The sequence below is a fragment of the Salmo salar genome, chromosome 09 (genome assembly GCF_965601325.2).
Source record: "Salmo salar chromosome 09, fSalSal1, whole genome shotgun sequence".
Lineage (NCBI taxonomy): Eukaryota > Metazoa > Chordata > Actinopteri > Salmoniformes > Salmonidae > Salmo > Salmo salar.
The window spans coordinates 7,374,594-7,399,637 of NC_138299.1; the positions used below are offsets into that span (position 1 = coordinate 7,374,594).

Here is a 25,044-nt window from a genome sequence, read left to right on the forward strand (position 1 = left end):
AGGATCCACCGAACCCTATCCCGACAGGCCAACCCTAAACTAAACCTGAACTTTTCCTTTATTACAGACAACACCGCTGTTGATGTTCCTGAATGGAAACATCCACTCTACAGGTCTCATGAGGGGCCTGCTAGTAAGGAAAAATGTACCAGCCCATTTACATCTCAAAATCAAGAGATGCCATACTCTAGCACAACTGACACTGTCCACCAATCACCAGACAGGAAACCTGGACAAGAAAACAAGACAGAATCTGCTTATATTGCCAATGCCATTCTTGAGTCTCAGCTCGGTCCTATCAATGTATCTAGTTCCGACCCTCAAACCAAACCAACAACCAAATCCCTGAACACTATTGTGGATCTGAAGTCTAGCAAAAAGCTGGTGTTTCCCCCTGAAATAAAGGATGATCCAGAGAAGAACAGCTCTGTAATGTATGTAGACCCCTATGTATGGACACAACCAGAGTTGAAAAGTAGCGTCATAGAGGCCGAGCCAAAAGACATAGAGATGGCCATAGGAACAACTAAAACAATAGTGATATTGCCTAGTGTTGACACACATAATAGGTCAGAGGATAGCACCATTGGTTTTGATGTTGAACATTCAGGGCAGGAGTCTCTCACTACTCCGTCTTTTGAGATCTGGGCACAGAGCAGCCACATAAGGCCAAAGCCAAAAGAGGTGAACTTTCCAAAGGTAAAGACAAATACCACAGGGACTCCACCTACTGGTGACACTCTGACCCAATCAGAAGATAAGTTCAACAACAGGAGACCTGATGATGAAGTTTCAGAACATGAGGGGCCTCCTAGCATGCAATCTTCAGAGGTCAAGTATGAGAAGGAGCAATTTCAGCTTGAATATGAAGATATGTTGGGGCTGGAATATGTTAGGCTAAACCAAGATGTTTCAACAGAGAGCCAAGAACTTCAAACAGACCAAAACCACAGTGAAATGCTATCATTTGAGAATACATACTCTCTCCAGAGAAAGGACCCTTTGCCTACCATTGAGTCATTCAAATGTATAGAGGAACCTCAGTACTTGCTCCAAGAGGGACCACAGGACATACTCACCATAGACAAACATGTTCCTGTTGATGAATCATCTATCTTCAAAGAGGCCAGACCCAAGAAGGACCTAGTTTGTTCAGAAGAATCTCTACCATTTGCTGTTTGTTTTCTAGATGAAGTCATAATTTCTAGCAATCTCCATACATCAAAGGAGGACACTGGTGAGGACAAAGAGAAGGAAGTGTCAAAGTTAAGAAATGATTCTCTCTCAGAGACTGGTCCATCTTTGTTACATGTTTCATGCCACGAACAATTGCATAGGGTTTCTCCAAGAGATTTTGATGAAGAAAAGAAACAAGAACAGATGGATGTAAAGAAGTCTACTGAATCTCTAAGTAAAGCAGTGGATGGAGAGACATTTGTTACTTTAGATGGAGAGGAGGTAGATATATTTAAGGAAAGGAATACTTTGGAGTCCAAGCTGTCTCCAAATGGAGACTTTCAAAAAGTGAATCAGAAGACTGGAAAATGTCTCATTCCCACAATAGTGGTCAATTCCTCTGAATCCCCAGTGACAGATGACACTGAAGGTAAGAGGTCTCTATATTTTGCAGTTTAAACTTTGGTATGGAGCTCTCTATTTTTCAGTTTCACATGCCACAACATGTTGCGATGCTTTTGTTAGCCGAACTAACATGATAAAATTAAATCCTGATCTCGTGATTTCAAATCCTTTGCTTTCATAACTGTGTTTGTGCTTGCTATTGAAGGTCAACTCTAAGTGACTACATTGTTAGAAAGGAGGTTCAGAATGAAAGTACTTTACAGTGTTTCATTTGGAACACAGCTTCAAGCTATGACATTTGAGGAGAATCATGACACACCTTTGACTTATAAAAAAATATATATACAGTCCCAGTCAAAAGTTTGGACACACCTACTCATTCAAGGATTTTCCTTTATTTTCTACAGTGGTTCCTCAATTAAAAGTTTTGAGATTATGCCGTGGGAATTTGTGGTTTAGAGCATTACCCTGCATGACTGCTTCATTGCTCCAGACCACCGCAAGGGGGAGTTGGAGCACTGATTATGCTCTTGGTTCCCAATGCACTAATGTGTCTCTAACTGACAATGAATGAGCAATATAAACCAAATAAAAACAGATAATTGTGCACGACCCCACAATTGAATTTCAATGAACTGAATGATGAGGATGAAGGTTATTCTAAGAGAAACAAAAATGTTCAATTATTTTCCAGTTAGTTCTTTGTGTATATTATTGGTTATCCTGACCTGGATGCCATGTACAGTACTATTGTCTCTAAAATGAACAATATTACCACCGTCTCTTGCGCATGTCATTATCCTTTCATATTGCATCCTTATTTACAAAGCTATTATTATTATTAGATATTCTCACAGACCAGATTTGCCCAAATGAAAAATGCCCCTTAGATATTAATTTAGAATCCTCCAATCTTCTAAATGTAATTATTGGCGGAGAGACATATAGATTCAATGTTTCTGCATCGGGCCTCTGTATGGGGCGGGAAGGCCCCATCTATGCTTAGATTCATAATTACGTCTGAGATTGCAAATAATTCAAACAGCGATATTTTCATTGCAAATAAGGCTTGGCATTGGGAAAAGAGGGAGAGATGAACGCATATCTCTCTGTACATTCTTCTCTGAAACTTCGATTTTCATTATCTACCTTTCTTCTTGATACTTTTTGAGAGCAACATTTTATCTTGCTATTAAGCAAATTGTTCTGAACAAATGTTGACTTTAAAAAAAGTAGTGTAGCCTACAATAGGCTACATACTGTAGACCTGTTTTTCCCCACCAATCACGCACAGAGAAATAGACAAAAAAGAATAATTGGAGAGACAGTGATTTTATGAGCGTAATCAGATCAACATTATTATCTTATTGTCATTGAATTTATGTACTAATCATATGTGTTAAACATGTTAAATGTGTAGTGTAAGACAATTAATTGTGCAAATATTATATACATATTATATTTCTGGCCAGCTGACTATTGTCTCAGAAAAATTTGCCCTGGGGCCAAACCGAGTTGACAAACCCTGATATATAATATGTGTTACAGAGCCTTTACATAAGTCCACTCAAGTTTCTTCAACTGTCTTCTGATTGATTAGAGCGATGTTGATGTTGTGCTGTGATGCCAGCAGATTCCAGATTGCATTTGCCAGTCACTCATCCTCTTCAACCATCAGTGAGTTGCTTTGAATAGTCTTGCTGGAAATGGAATACAATGTAAAAATGTGCAGCATACAGTAAAGACCAACAGTCTATTTATTTAAGCATTATTTTTAGCATTATTAGGCCTACTTTACAGTATTGTAGCCTACTGTACCTGTTTTTTTCCTGGACTTTTACGTTTGCGGTAACACAGGCGAATAGCACTGTCCGTGACCATAATCCCCAAGTCTAACAGTATTTTACCGACATGTTTAATTATTCAAGGCTCCTTTCTCTGTGGTGGAGTTATTTTAAGAATACTTACTGGAACATCCAAAGTCATCCAAGTGTTATAATAGGATTTGAAGAAATTGCCTACCAACGTGTGGTCAACTATTTCAGCACTGTTTTATGCTGCTCTGAGACAAGCATGGGGACTGGTCTTGATAAATCAATTCGATTTTTATTTTCACTGAATTTCTGTTTGGGTATTGGTTAGCCTACAATTACGGTGTGGAAACGGTCACATTGTACAGCGCCATATTTTCCTAAAGGAAACCCTGAGTTTTTTTTCCTTCTTGGAATAGAAACACCATAATATTAATTAAATTCTCTACTACAGCCAATATCACAAAAAGTTATATGCTTCCCAAAGATGCCATCTGCTGGTCGAACTAGCACTAACTAGCATTAATGGCAACAATGGCTGAATAACGTGCCATAGAATTCTGCAGCAGCCCACAAGGTGTGCTGCAGTGTGACACAACTTTTACAGGAAGAACCACTGTACATTGTAGAATAATAGTGAAGACTTCAAAACTATAAAATAACACATATGGAATCATGTAGTAACCAAAAAAGTGTTAATCAAATCAAAATATATTTTATATTTGAGATTCTTCAAAGCAGCCACCCTTTACCTTGATGACAACTTTGCACACTCTTGACATTCTCTCAACGAGCTTCATGTGGTAGTCTCCTGGAATGCATTTGAATTAACAGGTGTGCCTTGTTAAAAGTTAATTTGGGGAATTTCTTTCCTTCTTAATGCGTTTGAGCCAATCAGTTGTTTTGTGACAAGGTAGGGGTGGTATAAAGAAGATAGCCCTATTTGGTAAAATACCAAGTCCATATTATGGCAAGAATAGCTCTAATAAGCAAAGAGAAAAATGTATTACTTTAAGACATGAAGGTAAGTCAATGCGGAACATTTCAAGAACTTTGAACGTTTCTTCATGTGCAGTCGCAAAAACCATCAAGCGTTATGAGGAACGCCACAGGAAAGGAAGACCCAGAGTTACCTCTGCTGCAGAGAAGAGTTCAGTAGAGTTACCAGCCTCAGCAATTGCAGCCCAAATAAATGCTTCACACAGTTTAAGTACATATTTCAACATCAACTGTTCAGATGAGACTGTGTGAATAAGGCCTTCATGGTCGAAATGCTGCAAAGAAACCACTATTAAAGGGAACAAAGAAGAAGAGACTTGCTTGGGCCAAGAAACACGAGCAATGGACATTAGACTGGTGGAGTCTCTCCATATTTGAGATTTTTGGTTCCAACCAGCCGTGTCTTTGTGAGACGCAGAGTAGGTGAACGGATGATCTCTGAATGTGTGGTTCTCACCCTGAAGCATGTAGTAGGAGGTGTGATGGTGTTGGGGTGTTTTGCTGTTGACACTGTCGTTGATTTATTTCGAATTGAAGGCACACTTAACCAGCACGGCTACCACAGCATTCTGCAGCGATACGCCAGCCCATATGATTTGCGCTTAGTGGGACTATCATTTGTTTTTCAACAGGACAATGACCCAACACACCTCCAGGCTGTGTAAGGGCTATTTGATCAAGAAGGAGAGTGATGGAGTGCTACAGCAGATGACCTGGCGTCCACAATCACCCGACCTCAACCCAATTGACATGGTTTGGGATAAGTTTGTCCTCAGAGTGAAGGAAAAGCTGCCAACAAGTATTCAGCATATATGGGAACTGCTTCAAGACTGTTGGAAAAGCATTCCAGGTGAAGCTGGTTGAGAGTGTGCAAAGCTGTCATCAAAGCAAAGGGTGGCTACTTTGAAGAATCTCAAATATAAAATATATTACGATTTGTTTGACACTTTTTTTGGTTACTACATGATTACAAATGTGATATTTCATAGTTTGTCTTCACTATTATTCTACAATGTAGAAAATAGCAAAAATAAAGAAAAGCCCTTGAATGAGTAGGTGTGTCCAAACTTTTTACTGGTACTGTGTATATATATACAGTACATTCAGAAAGTATTCAGACCCCTTCCTTTTTTCACATTTTGTTACGTTACAGCCTTATTCTAAAATTGATTAAATAAAACAATTTCATCAATCTACACACAATACCCCATAATGACAAATCGAAAACAGGTTTTTAGAAATGTTTGCTAATCTATTAAAATAAAGTATTCAGACCATTTGCCATGAGACTCGAAATTGAGCTGAGGTGCATCCTGTTTCCATTGATCATCCATGAGATGTTTCTACAACTTGATTGGAGTCCACCTGTCATAAATTCAATTAATTGGACATGATTTGGAAAGGCACACACCTTTCTGTGTAAGTTCCCACAGTTGAAAGTGCATGACAGATCAAAAACCAAGCCATGAGGTCGAAGGAATTGTTCGTAGGGCTCCGAGGCAGGATTGTGTCGAGGCACAGATCTGGGGAAAGGTACCAACAAATGTTTGCAGCATTGAAGGTCCCCAAGAACACAGTGGCCTCCATCATTATTAACTGGAAGAAGTTTGGAACCACCAAACCACTCAGAAGGTCCTTGGTCAGGGAGGTGACCAAAAAGTCACTCTGACAGATCTCCAGAGTTCCTCTGTGGAGATGGGAGAACCATTCAGAAGGACAACCATCTCTGCAGCACTCCACCAATCAGGCCTTTATGGTAGAGTGGCCAGAAGGAAGCCACTCCTCAGTAAAAGTCACATGAGAGCCCACTTGGAGTTTGCCAAAAGGCACCTAAAGGAGTCTCAGGCCATGAGAAACTATATTCTCTGGTCTGATGAAACCAAGATTGAACTGTTTGTCCTGAATACCAAGCGTCATGTCTGGAGGAAACCTGGCATCATCCCTACAGTGAAGCATGGTGGTGGCAGCATCATGCAGTGGGGATGTTTTTCAGCGACAGGGACTGGGAGACTAGTCAAGATCGAGGGAAAGATGAACGGAGCAAAGTACAATCAATCAATCACATTTATTTATAAAGCCCTTTTTACATCAGCAGACGTCACAAAGTGCAATACCGAAACCTAGCCTAAAACCTCAAACAGCAAGCATTGCAGATGTAGAAGCACGGTGGCTAGGAAAAAGTCCCTAGAAAGGCAGGAACCTGGGAAGAAACCTAGAGAGGAACGAAGCTCATTGGCCAGTCCTCTTCTTTCTGTGCCAGGTAGAGATTATAATAGTACATGGCCATTTAAGGCCAGATTGTTCTTCAAGATGTTCAAATGTTCATAGATGACCAGCAGGGTCAAATAATAATCACAGTGGTTGTAGAGGGTGCAACAGGTCAGTACCTGAGGAATAAATGTCAGTTGGCTTTTCATATCTGAGCATTCAGAGGTCGAGAAAGCAGGTGCGGTAGAGAGAGAGTGTCAATAACAGCAAGTCCGGGACAAGGAAGCACGTCGGTGAACAGGTCAGGGTTCCCTAGCCGCAGGCAGAACAGTTGAAACTGGAGCAGCAGCATGACCAGGTGGACTGGGGACAGCCAGGAGTCATAAGGCCAGGTAGTCCTGAGGCATGATCCTAGGGCTTTGGTCCTTCGGGAGGGGAGGGAGAGAGAGAGAATTAGAAGGAACATACTTAAATTCATACAGGACATCAGATAAGACAGTAGTATTATAACAGACTGACCCCCCGGCACATAGACTATTGCAGCATAGATATTGGAGACTGAGACAGGGGTGGGTCGGGGGACACTGGAGCCCCGTCTGACGATACCCTCACAGGCAGGATATTACCCCCACCCACTTTGCCAAAGCACAGCCCCCACACCCTTAGAGGGATATCAACAGACCACCAACTTACTACCCTGAGACAAGGCTGAGTATACCCCACAAAGTTCTCCTCCACCGTGTGAGCCCGGGGGGGCGCAAAACCAGACAGGATGATCATGTCTGTGACTCAACCCACTCAAGTGACGCACCCCTCCTAGCGACGGCGTGGAAGAGCACTAGTAAGCCAGTCGCTCAGCCCCCGTAATAGGGTCAGAGGCAAAGAATCCCAGTGGAGAAAGGGGAGCCAGCCAGGCAGAGACAGCAAGGGCAGTTTGTCGCTCCAGTGCCTTGCTGTTCACCTTCGCACCCCTGGGCCAGACTACGCTCAATCATAGAACCTAGAGAAGAGATGAGTCTTCAGTAAAGACTTAAAGATTGAGACCGAGTCTGCGTCTCTCACATGGATAGGCAGATCATTCCATAAAAATGGAGCTCTATAGGAGAAAGCCCTGCCTCCAGCTGTATAAATTCTAGGGACAATAAGGAGGCCTGCGTCTTGTGACTGTAGCATACGTGTACTGTAGGTATGTACGGCAGGACCAAATCGGAGAGATAGATAGGAGAAAACCCATGTAATGCTTTGTAGGTTAGCAGGAAAATCTTGAAATCAGCCCTAGCCTTAACAGGAAGCCAAAGTAGAGAGGCTAGCACTGGAGTAATATGATCAAATGTTTTGGTTCTAGTCAGGATTCTAGCAGCCGTGTTTAGCACTAACTGAAGTTTATTTAGTGCTTTATCCGGTAGCCGGAGAGTAGAGCATTGCAGTAGTCTAATCTAGAAGTGACAAAAACATGGATTAGCTTTTCTGCATCATTTCTGGACAAAAAGTTAATTATTTTTACAATGTTACAAAGATGGGGAAAAAAGCTATCCTTGAAATATTCTTGATTTGTTCATCAAAGGAGAGATCAGGGTCCAGAATACCACTGAAGTCCTTCACAGTTTTATTTGAGATGACTGTACAACCATCAAGATTAATTGTCAGATCCAACAGCAGATCTCTTTGTTTATTGGAACCTAGAACTAGCATCTGTTTTTTTCCGAGTTTAGAAGTAAAACCTTTGCCGCCGTCCACTTCCTTATGTTTGAAACACAGGCTTCCAGGGTAGGCAATTTTGGGGCTTCACCATGTTTCATCGAAACGTACAGCTGTGTGTCGTCCGCATAGCAGTGAAGGTTGACATTGTGTTTCCGAATGAAATCACCGAGAGGTAGAATATATAGTGAAAACAATAGTGGTACTAAAAAGGAACCTTGAGGGATGCCGAAACTAACAAATTGATTTGTCAGAGTACAAACCATCCACAGAGACAAACTGAAATCTTTCCAACAGAGACAGATAAGATCTAAACCAGTGCTGTCTCAGTGCTATGATGGGCTCTAAAACCAGACTAAAGCATTTCGTATACATTATTTGTCTTCAGCGAGGCAGTGAATTTCTGCGTAACAGCTTTTTCAACAAGTTTTGAGAGGAATGGGAGATTCAATATAGGCCAATCGTTTTTTTTATTTTTTATTTCCCGGTCAAGGTTTGGCTTTTTCAAGAGAGGCTTTATTACTGCCACTTTTAGTGAGTTTGGTACACATCTGGAGGATAGGGAGTCATTTATTATGTTCAACATAGGTGGGCCAAGCACAGGCAGTAGCTCTTTCAGTAGTTTAGTTAGAATAGGGTCCAGTATACAGCTTGAAGGTTTAGAGGCCATGACTATTTTCATAAATGTGTCAAGAGAGACAGGATAAAAAATGTTGTGTCTCCATTGGTCCTAGGTCCTGGCAGTTCTGTGCAGACTCAGGACAACTGAGCTTTGGAGAAATACGCAGATTCAAAGTGGTGTCTGTAATTTGCTTTTTAATGATCATGATCTTTTCATCAAAGTAGTTCATGAATTTATCACTGCTGAAGTGAAAGCTATCCTCTCTTGTTGAATGCTGCTTTTTAGTTAGCTTTGCGACAGTATCAAAAATACATTGTGTTCTTATTCTCCTCAATTAGGTTGGAAAAATAGAATGATCGAGCAGCACTGAGGGCTCTCTGATATTGCACAGTACTGTCTTTCCAAGGTAGTCGGAAAACTTCTAGTTTGGTGGAGCGCCATTTCCGTTCCAATTTTCGGGAAGCTTGCTTCAGGGCTCAGGTATTTTCTGTATACCAGGGAGCAAATTTCTTGTAACAAATGTTTTTTGTTTTTAAGGGTGTTACTGCATCTAGGGTATTACGCGAGGTTAACCGATTTTTGTACTCCGACTTCCTTGGGTAGGTGGAGGGAGTTTGGAAGGGCATCTAGGAATCTTCAGGTTGTTCAAGAATTTATAGCACGGCTTTTGATGATCCTTGGTTGGGGTCTGAGCAGATTATTTGTTGCGATTGCAAACGTAATAAAATGGTGGTCCGATAGTCCAGCATTATGAGGAAAAACATTAAGATCCACAACATTTATTCCATGGGACAAAACTAGGTCCAGAGTATGACTGTGGCAATGTGTAGGTCCGGAAACATGTTGGACAAAACCCATTAAGTCGATGATGGCTTCGAGAGCCTTTTGAAATGGGTCTGTGGACTTTTTCATGTGAATATTAAAGTCACCAAAAATGTGAATATTATCTGCAATGACTTCAAGGTCCAATAGTAATTCAGGGAACTCAGTGAGGAACGCTGTACACGGCACAGGAGGCCTGTAAACAGTAGCTTTAAAAAGTGATTGAATAGGCTGCATAGATTTTATGACAATTTTTTTACCTTTATTTAGCTAGGCAAGTCAGTTAAGAAACAGTTCTTTTGGAAGAGCACCAGTATTTACTTAACTTTTATTTAACTAGGCAAGTCAGTTAAGAAGAAATTCTTATTTACAATGACAGCCTACCGGGGAACAGTGGGTTAACTGCCTTGCTTAGGGGCAGAACAACAGACTTTTACCTTGTCAGCTCAGGGATTCAATCTTGCAACCTTTCGGTTGCTAGTTCAACACTCTAACCACTAGGCTACCTGCCGACTAGAAGCTCAAAAGACGAAAATGCAGTATTACCTCCGCCTTTGCGGGATGTGCAGGGATATGGTCACAATTGTAACCAGGAGGAGAAGCCTCATTTAACACAGTAAATTCATCAGGCTTGAGCCATGTTTCAGTTATGCCAATCACATCAAGATTATGGTCAGTGATTAGTTCATTGACTATGACTGCATTGGAAGTGATTAAGTAACCCTATTTTGAGATGTTTTGTTTTGCTCAACCTGGATTGAGGCCCAGACACGGTCTCGATGGGGATAGCTGAGCTGACTACATTGACTGTGCTAGTGGCAGACTCCACTAAGCTGGCAGGCTGGCTAACAGCCTGCTGCCTGGCCTCTCTCATTGTGGAGCTAGGGGAGTTAGTTCTTAGATAAGATGAAAGCACCCCTCCAGCTAGGATGGAGTCCGTCACTCCTCAGCAGGCCAGGCTTGGTCCTTTTTATGGGTGAGTCCCAGAAAGAGGGAGGGGCAGAAAACAGTTTTCAACCAGTGATTGAGTTGTGAGTGTCAGCTGTAGAGCTCATCACTTCCCCTAAGAGACAATTACTCAATGCTGACATCTTTCTAGCTGATTTACACGCTGAAGCTTTGTTGCGCTTGGTGACCTCTGACTGTTTCATCCTAACATCGTTGGTGCCGACGTGGTAAAACAATATCCCTGTACTCTCCACACTCGCCAGTTTTAGCCTTAGCCAGCACCATCTTCAGATTAGGTTTTATGTTTGGTAGCTCTGCCCCCTGGTAGACCGTGTATGATCGCTGGATAATTATTTTTAAGTTTAATACTCGTTGCTTAATGGGGAGAACCAGTTGAACATTTCTGTCGGCTGAATGAGCGACACCTGTTGAGTATGCCAACAACATTTCTTTCCAGGAGCCTTGAGAAAATTGTCCGGCTGCAGGGACTGTGAGGGGGGGGATTTATACTACTATCTGTACTTACTGGTGGCACACACGTTGTTTCATCCTTTCCTATACTTAAATTGTCCTTGCCTAACGATTGCATCTGAAGCTGTGCTTGCAACACACCTATCCTCACCATAAGGCGATAGTTCTCCTGTATAGTATGAGTACAGTGACTGCAATTAGATGGCATAGTGTTAATGTTACTACTTAGCTTCGGCTGGTGGGGTCCTGTAGAACCATGTCCAGATAAAGCGTCCAGGGTGAAAAAGTTGAATGAAAAAAACTAAGACTTTGGTAAATGTATTAAAAGTAAAAACTGAAAAGTCTGGATGATAGCCAAGTAGCAACAAACAGCACAACAGCACTGAGACGAGTCCGGAAGTTGAGGGCCTTAATGAAAACCTGCTCCAGACCTCAAACTGGGGTGAAGGTTCACCTTCCAACAGGTCAAGGACCCTAAGCACACAGCCAAGACAACGCAGGAGTGGCTTTGGGACAAGTCTCTGAATGTCCTTGAGTGGTCCAGCCAGAGCCCGGACTTGAACACGATCAAACATCTCTGGAGAGACCTGAAAATAGCTGTGCAGCGATGCTCCCCATCCAACCTGACAGGATCTGCAGAGAAGAATGGGAAAAACTCCCCAAATACAGGTGTGCCAAGCTTGTAGCGTCATACCCAAGAAGACTCCAAAGGTGCTTCAACAAAGTACTGAATAAAGGGTCTGTAATGTTATGTAAATGTGATAAGTTTATTTAATTTATACATTTGCAATAATTTCTAAAACTGTTTTTGCATTGTTATTATGGCGTATTGTCCTTGCCTAACGATTGATGTAGATTGATGAGATAACAAAATGTGGAAAAAGTCAAGGGGTCTGAATACTTTCCGAATGCACTGTATCTGACACTTAGAGATTCACTATTCAGTAGTATGTTTTCAATCAAGGAAGTTCACATGCCAATTGAGGAAACATGCATATCACACCAAATGACAAACAGTTGTTTTTGTCTTATGTGGGGTTTTTTCTCACTCTGGCTTAGAGCACCCAGCTACGTCTCAGGAACCCCCTTCACTGGTTGTTACACCTATGGACACCTGGGAGGTTAGACGTTAAAATACATTTCCAACAAAACAAATTAATAAATGCATTCTTAAACTGTTTATGCACATATTCTGAATAATGGCTTTCACTTGTGGGAGTTTAGTAGTACTGATATATAAACAACCAGAAAGATGGATGTTTTCACTCTTTAAAACATGCACGCACACACACTGATGCCTTTCATTCATGGGAGTTAAGTTGTCTAAATACATGAAATGTTGCACTTTTGAATAAATTTGACCACATACAGTACATGCACACACCGGCTGATGGCTTTCATATGTCTTCCTTGACTTTTACTCAAACTTTAACCCTCTTCAGGATGAGGGTCTGGACTCAGATGATGACTGCAGCTCTGTCTCCAGCTATGGGTCTGACTTCTCTGCAAGAAGAGGTTATGGCTCCATTGCTTTGGGCCTCACTGGGGTAGGACCATTTAATGGACAGTTACCATAAAGCTACCGTTTACAACAACATACTGTAGTTGTTTTTGGAAGATATGGCTTGAATAGCAAGATATTAGCTGTCCCGTGAAATATTTTTTTTAATACTTTTTCTATTTTTTTTAAATCTTTCTTTTTCCTTTCTCTGAACATCAAAGGTGATATTTGTGCAAAAATACAATCATACATCAACTTTTCAAAATACTTGACACAGCTCTTGATTTTGCAGTTCATAATTGCATCATGTTTTAAACTATTGCAATGATTACTTAAAACCCCCCAAAATGATTGATTTATTTAGGCCACCTTTTCCCAAAAAAGTTGTGAAATACTGATGGTGAGGCTTAACCCTTTTTTTTCAAATGCATATTCTTGATACCATTTAAAAGGAAACAGTTTGAAGTTTGTGGAAATGTGAAATGAATGTAGGAGAACTTAACACATTAGATCTGGTAAAAGAAAAAAACATGAATTTTTTCCCCTCATCTTTGAAATGCAAGAGAAAAGGTCACAATGTACTGTTCTAGGTTAGGCAATTTTGGCCACTAGATGGCAGCAGTGCATCTGCAAGGTTTTGGACGGATCCAATTAACCATTGCATTTTTGTTCAAAATGTTGTATCAAGACTGCCCAAATGTGCCTAATTGGTTTATTAATACATTTTCAAGTTCATAACTGAACTCAAACAATAGCATGGTATTCTTTCACTGTAATAGCTACTGTAAATTGGACAGTGCAGTTAGATTAACAATAATTTAAGCTTTCTGTCCATATCCCATATGTCTATGTACTGGGAAATGTTCTTGTTACTTACAACCAAAGCGGGATGGGGGGGGGGGGGGGGGGGGGGGGGGGGGGGGGGGGGGTGTAATCGATCCTGTAGAGGTTAATATGGTTGTGTTTGGTAATCCTTCCATTTCCAAAATGACGCCTGAAGAACATGCTTTGTCTCCAAATGAGTAGCTTTGAAATGTCCCTCTCCTGTCCTCTTGTCAGCGCACTGGCAGTCTTCTGAGTGTGTACAGTGAGGCGGGGGACTTTGGGAGTGTGACTGTCCAGGGGGCAGTGGAGTTCTCGCTAAGGTACAGAAATGCAGAGGAGCTCATCGTCACAGTGGAGCAGTGTCAGGACCTTGCCTACGCCAACCCTCGCAAGCAGCGCACAGACCCGTAAACTCAACACACCACGCATTCATGCACATAGACACACAAATTCAGACCAATATTATAGTAGTTAAATCAGGTGTTTTAAAGATGCACTATGCAGAAATCATTCTGCCATTTCCTGGTTGCTAAAAATTCTAATAGTTAGCCTAATTTCAATTGATGTGACAAAACAAGCAAGTATAGTGTAGAGAATTATTGTACCATCTAATCTGCTGTGAAATATATTTTCCATAACCCAATATATTGTATTTTCAACTGTTTGAAGCTGGTGTACAAAACTGAAAGTAAAAGACCCAAAAACGAGAAATAGTGCACATAGAACAGATGTACCGCTTCTTAGACTTGCTTTCAATGAGAATGACAGATCTATAACTTACCTTTCTATGTGAATTTGGTCGAGTCGCCCAAAAAGTTACATATTGCAGCTTTAATTGGGGTCTCCAGAACCTACAACAGGTTTAAAAACTTTCAGGGTGAGGAACTATACATCAAGTTGTAAAATAGTGAACTACTCCTTTAACAGCATTACTCCTGTCTCCTGTGCAGATATGTGAAGACCTACCTCCACCCTGACAAATCCCGCCATAGCAAGAAGAAGACCTCCATCAAGAAACGCACAATTAACCCAGTGTTTGGTGGAGAGACACTGAAAGTAGGTTTTACCATGTTGTGAGTGCTTTCTGTATATTTTATGAATGAATTTTATATGAAAATGTACTTTGGAAGGTATGCATCTCTTAGCCTGGTCTTTGTTTATTTTTTCACTCAAATACAATTACTTTATTTACAACCAAATCTGAGTTTCCCCACCCAACGTGTGCAGTTGGCACAATGGTGTGGGCTTGGCTGACTGGAATACGCATGCACATTTGGTGCAGAACCAGATGTTATGCGTGTATACAGTGACATGAGAATATTCCCCATAGTTTTTGTTCACCCACACCAGAAGTGATCAGGACACGCAGGCTGAAATATCAAAGCAAACTCTGAACCAATTCTATTAATTTGGGGACAGGTCAAAAAGCTTTAAACATTTATGGCACTTTAGCTAGCTAGCTTGCTATTGCTAGTTAATTTGTCCTGATATATAAACATTGGGTTGTTATTTTACCTGAAATGCACAAGGTCCTCTACTCCTCAATTAATCCACAGATAAAACGGTAAACCGAATTTGTTTCTTGTCATCTCTCCTCCTTCCTCCGGAGTGTGGACGTCAGCTCATCTTTCAATCACCCACGTGGGTATATGCTCCTAAAAACCAATGAGGAGATGGGAGAGGTCGGACTTGCAGTGCGTTGAGCGTCACAAATAGAACCAATTTCTATTTTAGCACCTGGCCACGCGGACGCTCGCTGAGGCACGCTAGCGGTGTGGTTGCAATGATTGAACAACGTATGTGTACATTTATTTTGCAACGCTCGCGCACATGTTAGGGTCCTGCATTTTGTTATTTTCTACCCCACATTTCCATCATCCCACCTCAAGGGGCCAATATAGCACCTTCTCACATTACGTGTGAAATAATTGTCATGTGTGCATACCATTATCATCTAGTATTATCCAATTAGTCAAAGTTCCCATTATTAAGTTAACTGACTTCAAATTAAATGTCTGCTGACACTCACAGCTCTGTTGTCATCAGCAGCCTGCGCTTTAATGCACCAAAATATAAGCCTCAGGACATTATCAGCATAAATATTTAATTACTTATTCATTGCGTGTTTTAGAAAACAATTAGTTTTAGGCATTATCAGTTTTTTAGTTTTGTTTGACCCTACTTGTTCAAGTCCAACTTTTTCTGAATGAGTTGGGTTGCACATCTAGCTAGTTTTTAAATCACTATTACTATGGCCCTTTTTCACTTTGACCCTTCATCTTAAATCAAATCACATTTTATTGGTCACATACACATAATTAGCAGATGTTATTATTGGTGTAGCGAAATGCTTGTGTTCCTAGCTCCAACAGTGCAGTAGTATCTAACAATTCACAACAATACACAAATCTAAAATTAAAAGAATGGATTTAAGAAATATATACATTTTAGGACAAACAATGTCGGAGTGGCATTGACTAAATACAGTAGAATAGAATACAGTATATACTGTACATATGAGATGAGTAAAGCAGTATGTAAACATTATTAAAGTAACTAGTGCTCCATTATTAAAGTGGCCAGTGATTACATGTCATCTGATGAAGGTGCACATGGTCCTATTTATGTAATGAATATGAATTCGGAGGGCAGAAATGATTAAATATTAAAGCATTAGACCTCTCACTAAAGGCGTCAGTCATACAAAAGGTTCTAAAATCCGAACTGGTTTTGCAGCACGCAGATTCCAGATTGCCTTTGCCAATCACTCATTATCTTCAACCATCAGTGAGTCGATGGCTTGAATAGTCTCGCTGGAAATGGAATACCACGGTAGATGCTGTGTTTTTGGTTGATTGCCAGGTGGCATTGGTGGAGAGTCAGGCAGAGAGCGACCTGTTTAAATTATATGAGCAAAAAATATTCCATTTTATTTGGAATGGCAAGCCAGACAAAATTAAAAGGGCCTATTGTCTCACCCTATGTTCAAGATTACAACCGCTCACTTTCGGTAATTTGAAAACGAAATCATCTCCAAAATATTGTTATTTTTTAAACAAGGACTTGAAAATGAGATTGTAAACTCTGCAAACAACGTTTCCAGTCCGAGAATGAGAATGGTAAATGACTGTAATTAATCCATCCACCCATTATTGGCTATTAGCAGGACAATAGACTCTTGCCAAGAAGGAGGGTAGGGGGAGAATTGTATTGTTACGGATTAATGTTTTCAGGTGATAACAAACAAGTTCCATCGGGTTTAAGGATAGGGGGCAGTATTTTCACGTTCAGATGAAAAGCGTGCCCAGAGTAAACTGCCTGCTACTCGGGCCCAGAGTCCAATATTTGCATATTATTAGTAGATTTGGATAGAAAACACTCTGAAGTTTCTAAAACTGTTTAAATGATGTCTGTGAGTATAACAGAACTCATATGGCAGGCAAAAACCTGAGAAAAATCCAACCAGGAAGTGGGAAATCTGAGGCTTGTAGTTTTTCAAGTGATTGCCTATCCAAACTACAGTGTCTGTGGGGGCATTTTGCACTTCCTACGGCTTCCACTATATGTCAACAGTCTTTAGAACCTTGTTTCATGCTTCTACTGTTACTGGGGAGAGAATAAGAGCTGTCTCAACCAGTGGACTGCCTGAGACCTATGAGTTGTTTACTGCGCAGTCACACAGGTGCGCTGTTCCTTCCTTTTCCTCTGTAATGAATACGCTATTGTCCGGTTGGAATATTATCTATGATTTATGTTAAAAAGACCCTAAGGATTGTAAACATCGTTTGACATGTTTCTACGAACGGTAATGGAACATTTTGACTTTTCGTCTCTGGTTTTGTGCTCGCTCATTTTGCCTTTGGATAGTGATCTGAACGTGCGAACAAAAGGAGGTATTTGGACACAAATATGGAGTTTATCGAACAAAATGAACATTTCTTGTGGAAGTGGGAGTCCTGCGAGTGCATTCCGACGAAGAGCAGCAAAGGTAAGTGAAGATTTATAATACTATTTCTGAGTTTTGTTGACTCCAGAACTTGGCGGGTAACTGTATAGCTTGCTTTGATGGCTGAGCTCTGTACTCAGAATATTGAACAATGTGCTTTCGCCGTAAAGCTGTTTTGAAATCTGACACAGCGGTTGCATTAATAACTCTACCCACATGTATATATTACCTCAATTACCTCGACAAACCGGTGCCCCTGCACATTGAATCTGTACCAGTACCACCTGTATATAGCCTTTCAGGTATTCCTTAACCTCTTGGGGCTAGGTGGGACGCTAGCGTGCCACCCGTGGTGCACTCCATCAACAGCAGGTGCATTTCAAGAGCGGCAAATTTGAATCCAAATAAATGTCAAAATTCAAATTTTTCAAAAATACAACTATGTTACACCATTTGAAAGATAAACATCTCCTTAATCTAACCACGTTTTACGATTTCAAAAAGGTTTTACGGCGAAAGCATAAATTTAGAGTATGTTAGGACAGTACATTTACAAGAGTTGTGTGTAATGTTTTGTCAAGTCAAAGACAGGGTCACCAAAACCATAAAACCAGCTAAAATGATACACTAACCTTTTACAATCTCCATCAGATGACACTCCTAGGACATTATGTTAGACAATGCATGCATTTTTAGTTCTATCAAGTTGATATTTATATCCAAAAACAGCGTTTTACTATGGCATTGATGTTGAGGAAATCGTTTCCCTCCAATAACCGGCAGTCAAGTCAGCGTCACATATTAAATAATTAAAATTAGAAAACATTGGTAAAATATTATATTGTCATTTAAAGAATTATAGATTTACATCTTTTGAACGCAATCAACTTGCCAGATTTAAAAATAACCTTACTGGGAAATCACACTTTGCAATAATCTGAGCACTGTGCCCAGAAAAATACGCGTTGCGATACAGACTAGACGTCATGTTGGGGAGATCTAAAATCGAAAATACTATGTAAATAATCCATTACCTTTGATTCTCTTCATCAGATGTCACTTCCAGGTATCACAGGTCCATAACGAATGTAGTTTTGTTCAAAAAAGCTCATCATTTATGTCCAAAAATCTCCGTCTCGTTAGCACATGATGTAAGCCAGCCGGACTTCTCGTCATGAACGAGGGGAAAAAATATATTTCCGTTCGTTCAAACATGTCAAACGTTGTATAGCATAAATCATTAGGGCCTTTTTTAACCAGAACATGAATAATATTCAAGGTGGACGAATGCATAGTCTTTTATAACGTATTGGAACGAGGGTACCCAACATGAAGTAGCGCGCCAGGTGTCTAATGGGACATCACCGTTCCATGGCTCTTGTTCGGTCAGATCTCCCTCCAGAAGACTCAAAACACTTTGTAAAGGCTGGTGACATCTAGTGGAAGCAATAGGAAGTGCCAAAATATTCCTAAACCCCTGTGTTTTTCAATGGGATAGGTTTAAAGTCAATACAACACATCAGGTATCCACTTCCTGTCAGAAAATGTCTCAGGGTTTTGCCTGCCAAATGAGTTCTGTTATACTCACAGACACCATTCAAACAGTTTTGGAAACTTTAGAGTGTTTTCTATCCATATATAATAAGTATATGCATATTCTAGTTACTGGGTAGGATTAGTAACCAGATTAAATCGGGTACATTTTTTTTATCCAGACGTGCAAATGCTGCCCCCTAGACCCAACAGGTTAAAGAGGTGGGGTTTCAGGTGTCTCCGGAAGGTAGTGATTGACTCCACTGTCCTGGCGTCGTGAGGGAGCTTGTTCCACCATTGGGGTGCCAGAGCAGCGAACAGTTTTGACTGTTATTGAAAGAATTATAGATACACTTCTCCTTAGATAAAGGAGAGTCTTATCTTTAAAATGCTGTGAAATAGTCATATGTTTGAAAAATTGAAGTTTTTGTATTTTTGAGGAATTTGTAATTCGCGTCACGCCTATCATTGGATATTGGAGCAGGTGTTCCGCTAGCGGAACGTCTAGATGTAAGAGGTTAACCTGTTAGGGCTAGGGGGCAGTATTGACACGGCTGGATAAAAAACGTACCCGATTTAATCTGGTTACTACTCCTGCCCAGTAACTAGAATATGCATATAATTATTGGCTTTGGATAGAAAACACTCCAAAGATTCTAAAACTGTTTGAATGGTGTCTGTGAGTATAACAGAACTCAAATGGCAGGTCAAAACCTGAGAAGATTCTGTACAGGAAGTACCCTGTCTGACCATTTCTTGGCCTTCTTTGTCATCTATATCCAAAACAAAGGATCTCTGCTGTTACGTGACACTTCCTACGGCTCCAATGGGCTCTCAGAAGGCGACAAAAAGCTGAATCGTGGCTTTGCAGGCTCTGGCTGAAAAAAAGTAGCGCGTTTGGGTAGTGGCTGGTTACAGTACTGTGAGACTCAGGCGCGTGCCCGCGTCGACCGAATGCTTTGTTTTCTTTCCTCTGTTTACCTAAACGCAGATTCCCGGTCGGAATATTATCGCTTTTTTACGAGAAAAATGGCATAAAAATGGATTTTAAACAGCGGTTGACATGCTTCGAAGTACGGTAATGGAATATTTAGAATTTTTTTGTCACGAATTGCGCCATGCTTGTGACCCTCATTTACACTTCGGATAGTGTCTTGGAACGCACAAACAAAATGCCGCTATTTGGATATAACGATGGATTATTTTGGACCAAACCAACATTTCTTATTGAAGTAGCAGTCCTGGGAGTGCATTCTGACGAAGACAACAAAGGTAATCAAACTTTTGTAATAGTAAATCGGAGTTTGGTGAGGGCTAAACTTGGTCCGTGTCTAAATGGCTAGCCGTGATGGCTGGGCTATCTACTGAGAATATTGCAAAATGTGCTTTCACCGAAAAGCTATTTTAACCTGTTGGGTCTAGGGGGCAGCATTTGCACGTCTGGATAAAAAAAATGTACCCGATTTAATCTGGTTACTAATCCTACCCAGTAACTAGAATATGCATATACTTATTATATATGGATAGAAAACACTCTAAAGTTTCCAAAACTGTTTGAATGGTGTCTGTGAGTATAACAGAACTCATTTGGCAGGCAAAACCCTGAGACATTTTCTGACAGGAAGTGGATACCTGATGTGTTGTATTGACTTTAAACCTATCCCATTGAAAAACACAGGGGTTTAGGAATATTTTGGCACTTCCTATTGCTTCCACTAGATGTCACCAGCCTTTACAAAGTGTTTTGAGTCTTCTGGAGGGAGATCTGACCGAACAAGAGCCATGGAACGATGATGTCCCATTAGACACCTGGCGTGCGAGTTCATGTTGGGTACCCTCGTTCCAATACGTTATAAAAGAGTATGCATTCGTCCACCTTGAATATTATTCATGTTCTGGTTAAAAAAGGCCCTAATGATTTATGCTATACAACGTTTGACATGTTTGAACGAACGGAAATATATTTTTTCCCCTCGTTCATGACGAGAAGTCCGGCTGGCTTACATCATGTGCTAACGAGACGGAGATTTTTGGACATAAATGATGAGCTTTTTTGAACAAAACTACATTCGTTATGGACCTGTGATACCTGGAAGTGACATCTGATGAAGAGAATCAAAGTTAATGGATTATTTACATAGTATTTTCGATTTTAGATCTCCCCAACATGACGTCTAGTCTGTATCGCAACGCGTATTTTTCTGGGCGCAGTGCTCAGATTATTGCAAAGTGTGATTTCCCAGTAAGGTTATTTTTAAATCTGGCAAGTTGATTGCGTTCAAGAGATGTAAATCTATAATTCTTTAAATGACAATATAATATTTTACCAATGTTTTCTAATTTTAATTATTTAATTTGTTACGCTGACTTGACTGCCGGTTATTGGAGGGAAACGATTTTCTCAACATCAATGCCATAGTAAAACGCTGTTTTTGGATATAAATATGAACTTGATAGAACTAAAAATGCATGCATTGTCTAACATAATGTCCTAGGAGTGTCATCTGATGGAGATTGTAAAAGGTTAGTGCATCATTTTAGCTGGTTTTATGGTTTTGGTGACCCTGTCTTTGACTTGACAAAACATTACACACAACTCTTGTATATGTACTGTCCTAACATACTCTAAATGTATGCTTTCTCCGTAAAACCTTTTTGAAATCGTAAAACGTGGTTAGATTAAGGAGATGTTTATCTTTCAAATGGTGTAAAATAGTTGTATTTTTGAAAAATTTGAATTTTGACATTTATTTGGATTCAAATTTGCCGCTCTTGAAATGCACCTGCTGTTGATGGAGTGCACCACGGGTGGCACGCTAGCGTCCCACCTAGCCCCAAGAGGTTAAAATCGGACACCTCGATTGCACAAAGGAGTGCTGTATCTATAATTCTTAAAATAATTGTTATGTTTTTTGTGAACGTTTATCGTGAGTAATTTAGTAAATTCACCGGAGGTATGCTAGTTCTGAACGTCACATGCTAATGTAAAAAGCTGGTTTTTGATATAAATATGAACTTGATTGAACAAAACATGCATGTATTGTATAACATAATGTCCTAGGTGTGTCATCTGATGAAGATCATCAAAGGTTAGTGCTGCATTTAGCTGTCTTCTGGGTTTTTGTGACATTATATGCTAGCTTGAAAAATGGGTGTCTGATTATTTCTGGCTGGGTACTCTGCTGACATAATCTAATGTTTTGCTTTCGTTGTAAAGCTTTTTTGAAATCGGACAGTGTGGTTAGATTAACGAGAGTCTTGTCTTTAAAATGGTGTAAAATAGTCATATGTTTGAGAAATTGAAGTAATAGCATTTCTAAGGTATTTGAATATCGCGCCACGGGATTCCACTGGCTGTTGAGTAGGTGGGACGATTTCGTCCCACATACCTTAGAGAGGTTAAAAAGGCTTTACGGCGAAAGCATAAAGTTAGATTATGTTAGGACAGTACATTGAAAATAGCTGTGTGTAATGTTTTGTCAATGCAAAGACAGGCGTCACCAAAAGCAGAAAACCAGATAAAATTATGCACTGACCTTTGACAATCTTCATCAGATGACACTCCTAGGACATTATGTTAGACAATACATGCATTTTTTGTTCTATCAAGTTCATATTTATATCCAAAAACAGCATTTTACTATGACGTTGATGTTGAGGAAATATTTTCCCTTCAATACCGCCAGTCAATCAGCACAACAAATTAAATATTTACTATTCGAAAACATTGGTAAAATATCATATTGTCATTCAAAGAATTATAGATTAACATCTCGTGAACGCAACTGCATTGCCAGATTTAAAAATAACCTTACTGGGAAATCACACTTTGCAATAATCTGAGTACTGCGCCCAGAAAAATAGGCTTTGCGATACAGACTAGGCGCCATCTTGGAGTCATCTAAAATCAAAAATACTACGTAAATAATCCCTTACCTTTGATTATCTTCATCAGAAGGCACTCCCAGGAATCCCAGGTCCATAACAAATGTAGTTTTGTTTGAAAAAGCTCATAATTTATGTCCAAAAAGCTCCGTGTTGTTAGCGCGTCCTGTAGGCTACTCAAAAACATGAACAACGCCCGCCGGACATGTCTTCATCAAAGAGGGAAAAAAATATATTTACGTTCTTTCAAACATGTCAAACGTTGTATAGCATAAATCATTAGGGCCTTTTTCAATCAGAACTTCAATAATATTCAAGGCGGACGATTGCATTCTCTTTTAAAACGTATTGGAACAAGAGTACCCAAACATGCACTCGCGCGCCAGAGTAGTATCGGCCATCCGCTTATGACCAAAGTTCCAAGTCTCTTGTTCAGTCAGTTTTCACAGTAGAAGACTCAAACCACTTTGTAAAGACTGGTGACATCTAGTGGATGGCGTAGGAAGTGCTCAATGATTAGTAAGCCCCTGTGTGTTTCAATGGCATAGGCATAAAAGTAATTCATCACATCAGGTATCTACTTCCTGTCAGAATTTGTCTCAGAGTTTTGACTGCCATATGAGTTCTGTTATACTTCAGACACCATTCAAACAGTTTTAGAAAATTCAGAGTGTTTTCTATCCAAATCTGTTAATAATATGCATATCCTAGCTTCTGAGTTGGTGTAGGACGCAGTTAAAAATGGGCACATATTTCTTTCAAAATTCTCAATACTGCCCCCTAGCCCCAACAGGTTAACACTTTTTTGGTTACTACATGATTCCATATGTGTTATTTCATAGTTTTGATGTCTTCACTGTTATTCTACAATGTAGAAAATAGTACAAATGAAGAAAAATCCTTGAATGAGTAGCTGTGTCCAAAATTTTGACTGGTACTATATGTGTAGAGTGTGACCTAGCGTTTGTGTGCGTATGCATGTGTCTGTACCTGTGTGTGTTTATCTTCACAGTCCCCGCTGTTCCATAAGGTGTATTATTATATGTGTCTAATTTCATATCTAGAGCATTCCTACTTAGCGTTGTGTTGCTTAGGGCACTATCCTAAGTTGATAACTACATGATAAGTCTACAGCTGTAAGGCACTAGCTTCGGACAGTCTACAGGGATGGCTTATGGACCTCTTGGGAGAAACTGGTGAGTACGGTAGCTGTAGAGTCAAAGGCCTCAGGGTAAATGTTCAACTTTACCAAGGCTGGTATTTTGCTCGGACCCTTAAGTGATCCTAGCATAAATCCTCAATAAATGTTCCGTTGTACATGTGTGTTTATGCTTACACAAGTGCACATGCCAAGGGAAAGAAAGCCAAGTATCCTGGTAGGCTGCAACCTGTTCAGAATGAGTCTGACTCCATCAAATAATTTCCATGTCAATGCCTGGAGGTCAGTAAGAATTGATGTCAACCTCAAGACATATGTTAAGGGGACCTCTAGTAGTTTTACTACACGTCAATGTGTCTTGCACCACTGTAGTGGCGATAGGTATGAAGGAGTCTATTTCATAGCTATGTTATCCACGGAGGAACTCTATAAGCACGGAACCGGTCGTATGCGGTGTGATCATGGTTCATGACTTCTAATAAATTTCCTCCTGAATAGAGGGTTCCGTTTATTAGTGGCGTGTGTTCCGTCGAAGGGCTTGTCCGCTCCTCAATGTTCTCATGGGTAAAGTTTACCACTAGATTTGTTTACTGCCTCGTACAGTGTTGCACGTAGTCTCAACCCCCCCCCCCCCCCCCCACTGGCCTCGACAAGAGGCTCATCATGTGTATGGGTTAGTACCCCCCCCCCCCCTTTTGTGTCTCGGGACCCCCCATCAGTGGTTGGTGTTGGTGTCCGAGGCACAAACGAAAATGTTGGACCCTTTGCACGAGTAGTCAGCAGCCGCATTGGTAGTAGATTGGCTGTAACCTTTCAACCAAATCTCCTGGTGTTTGTGCTTTAAGATGCGCAGTGGTTGTCGAGGCCTGTCAGTCACCACAGCATACACATGTGCCAACCGTTCCAGTACCTGTGAACTGAGACGAGGATATCTGTCTGTGATATCACATAGTGTTTCACCAGTGAGGTTCATCGGGTCAGTTGCGGGACTGATGCTGTTCGTTTCATTTTGAGGGGTTTCAGTCCGCTGAAGAG

At 40.5% G+C, this 25,044-nt stretch overlaps 1 protein-coding gene across 1 annotated transcript in view; it reads left to right on the forward strand.

Annotated features, from left to right (window-relative positions):
- si:ch211-266g18.6 (synaptotagmin-like protein 2) overlaps positions 1-25,044 on the forward strand; it is a 69,993-nt gene that overhangs the window by 8,801 nt on the left and 36,148 nt on the right. The window contains exons 6-10 of the mRNA XM_014209985.3: positions 68-1,606; positions 12,220-12,281; positions 12,603-12,707; positions 13,721-13,893; positions 14,437-14,542. Of these exons, the coding sequence (XP_014065460.2) occupies positions 68-1,606; positions 12,220-12,281; positions 12,603-12,707; positions 13,721-13,893; positions 14,437-14,542 (1,985 nt within the window). The remainder of the gene's footprint in view (positions 1-67; positions 1,607-12,219; positions 12,282-12,602; positions 12,708-13,720; positions 13,894-14,436; positions 14,543-25,044) is intronic.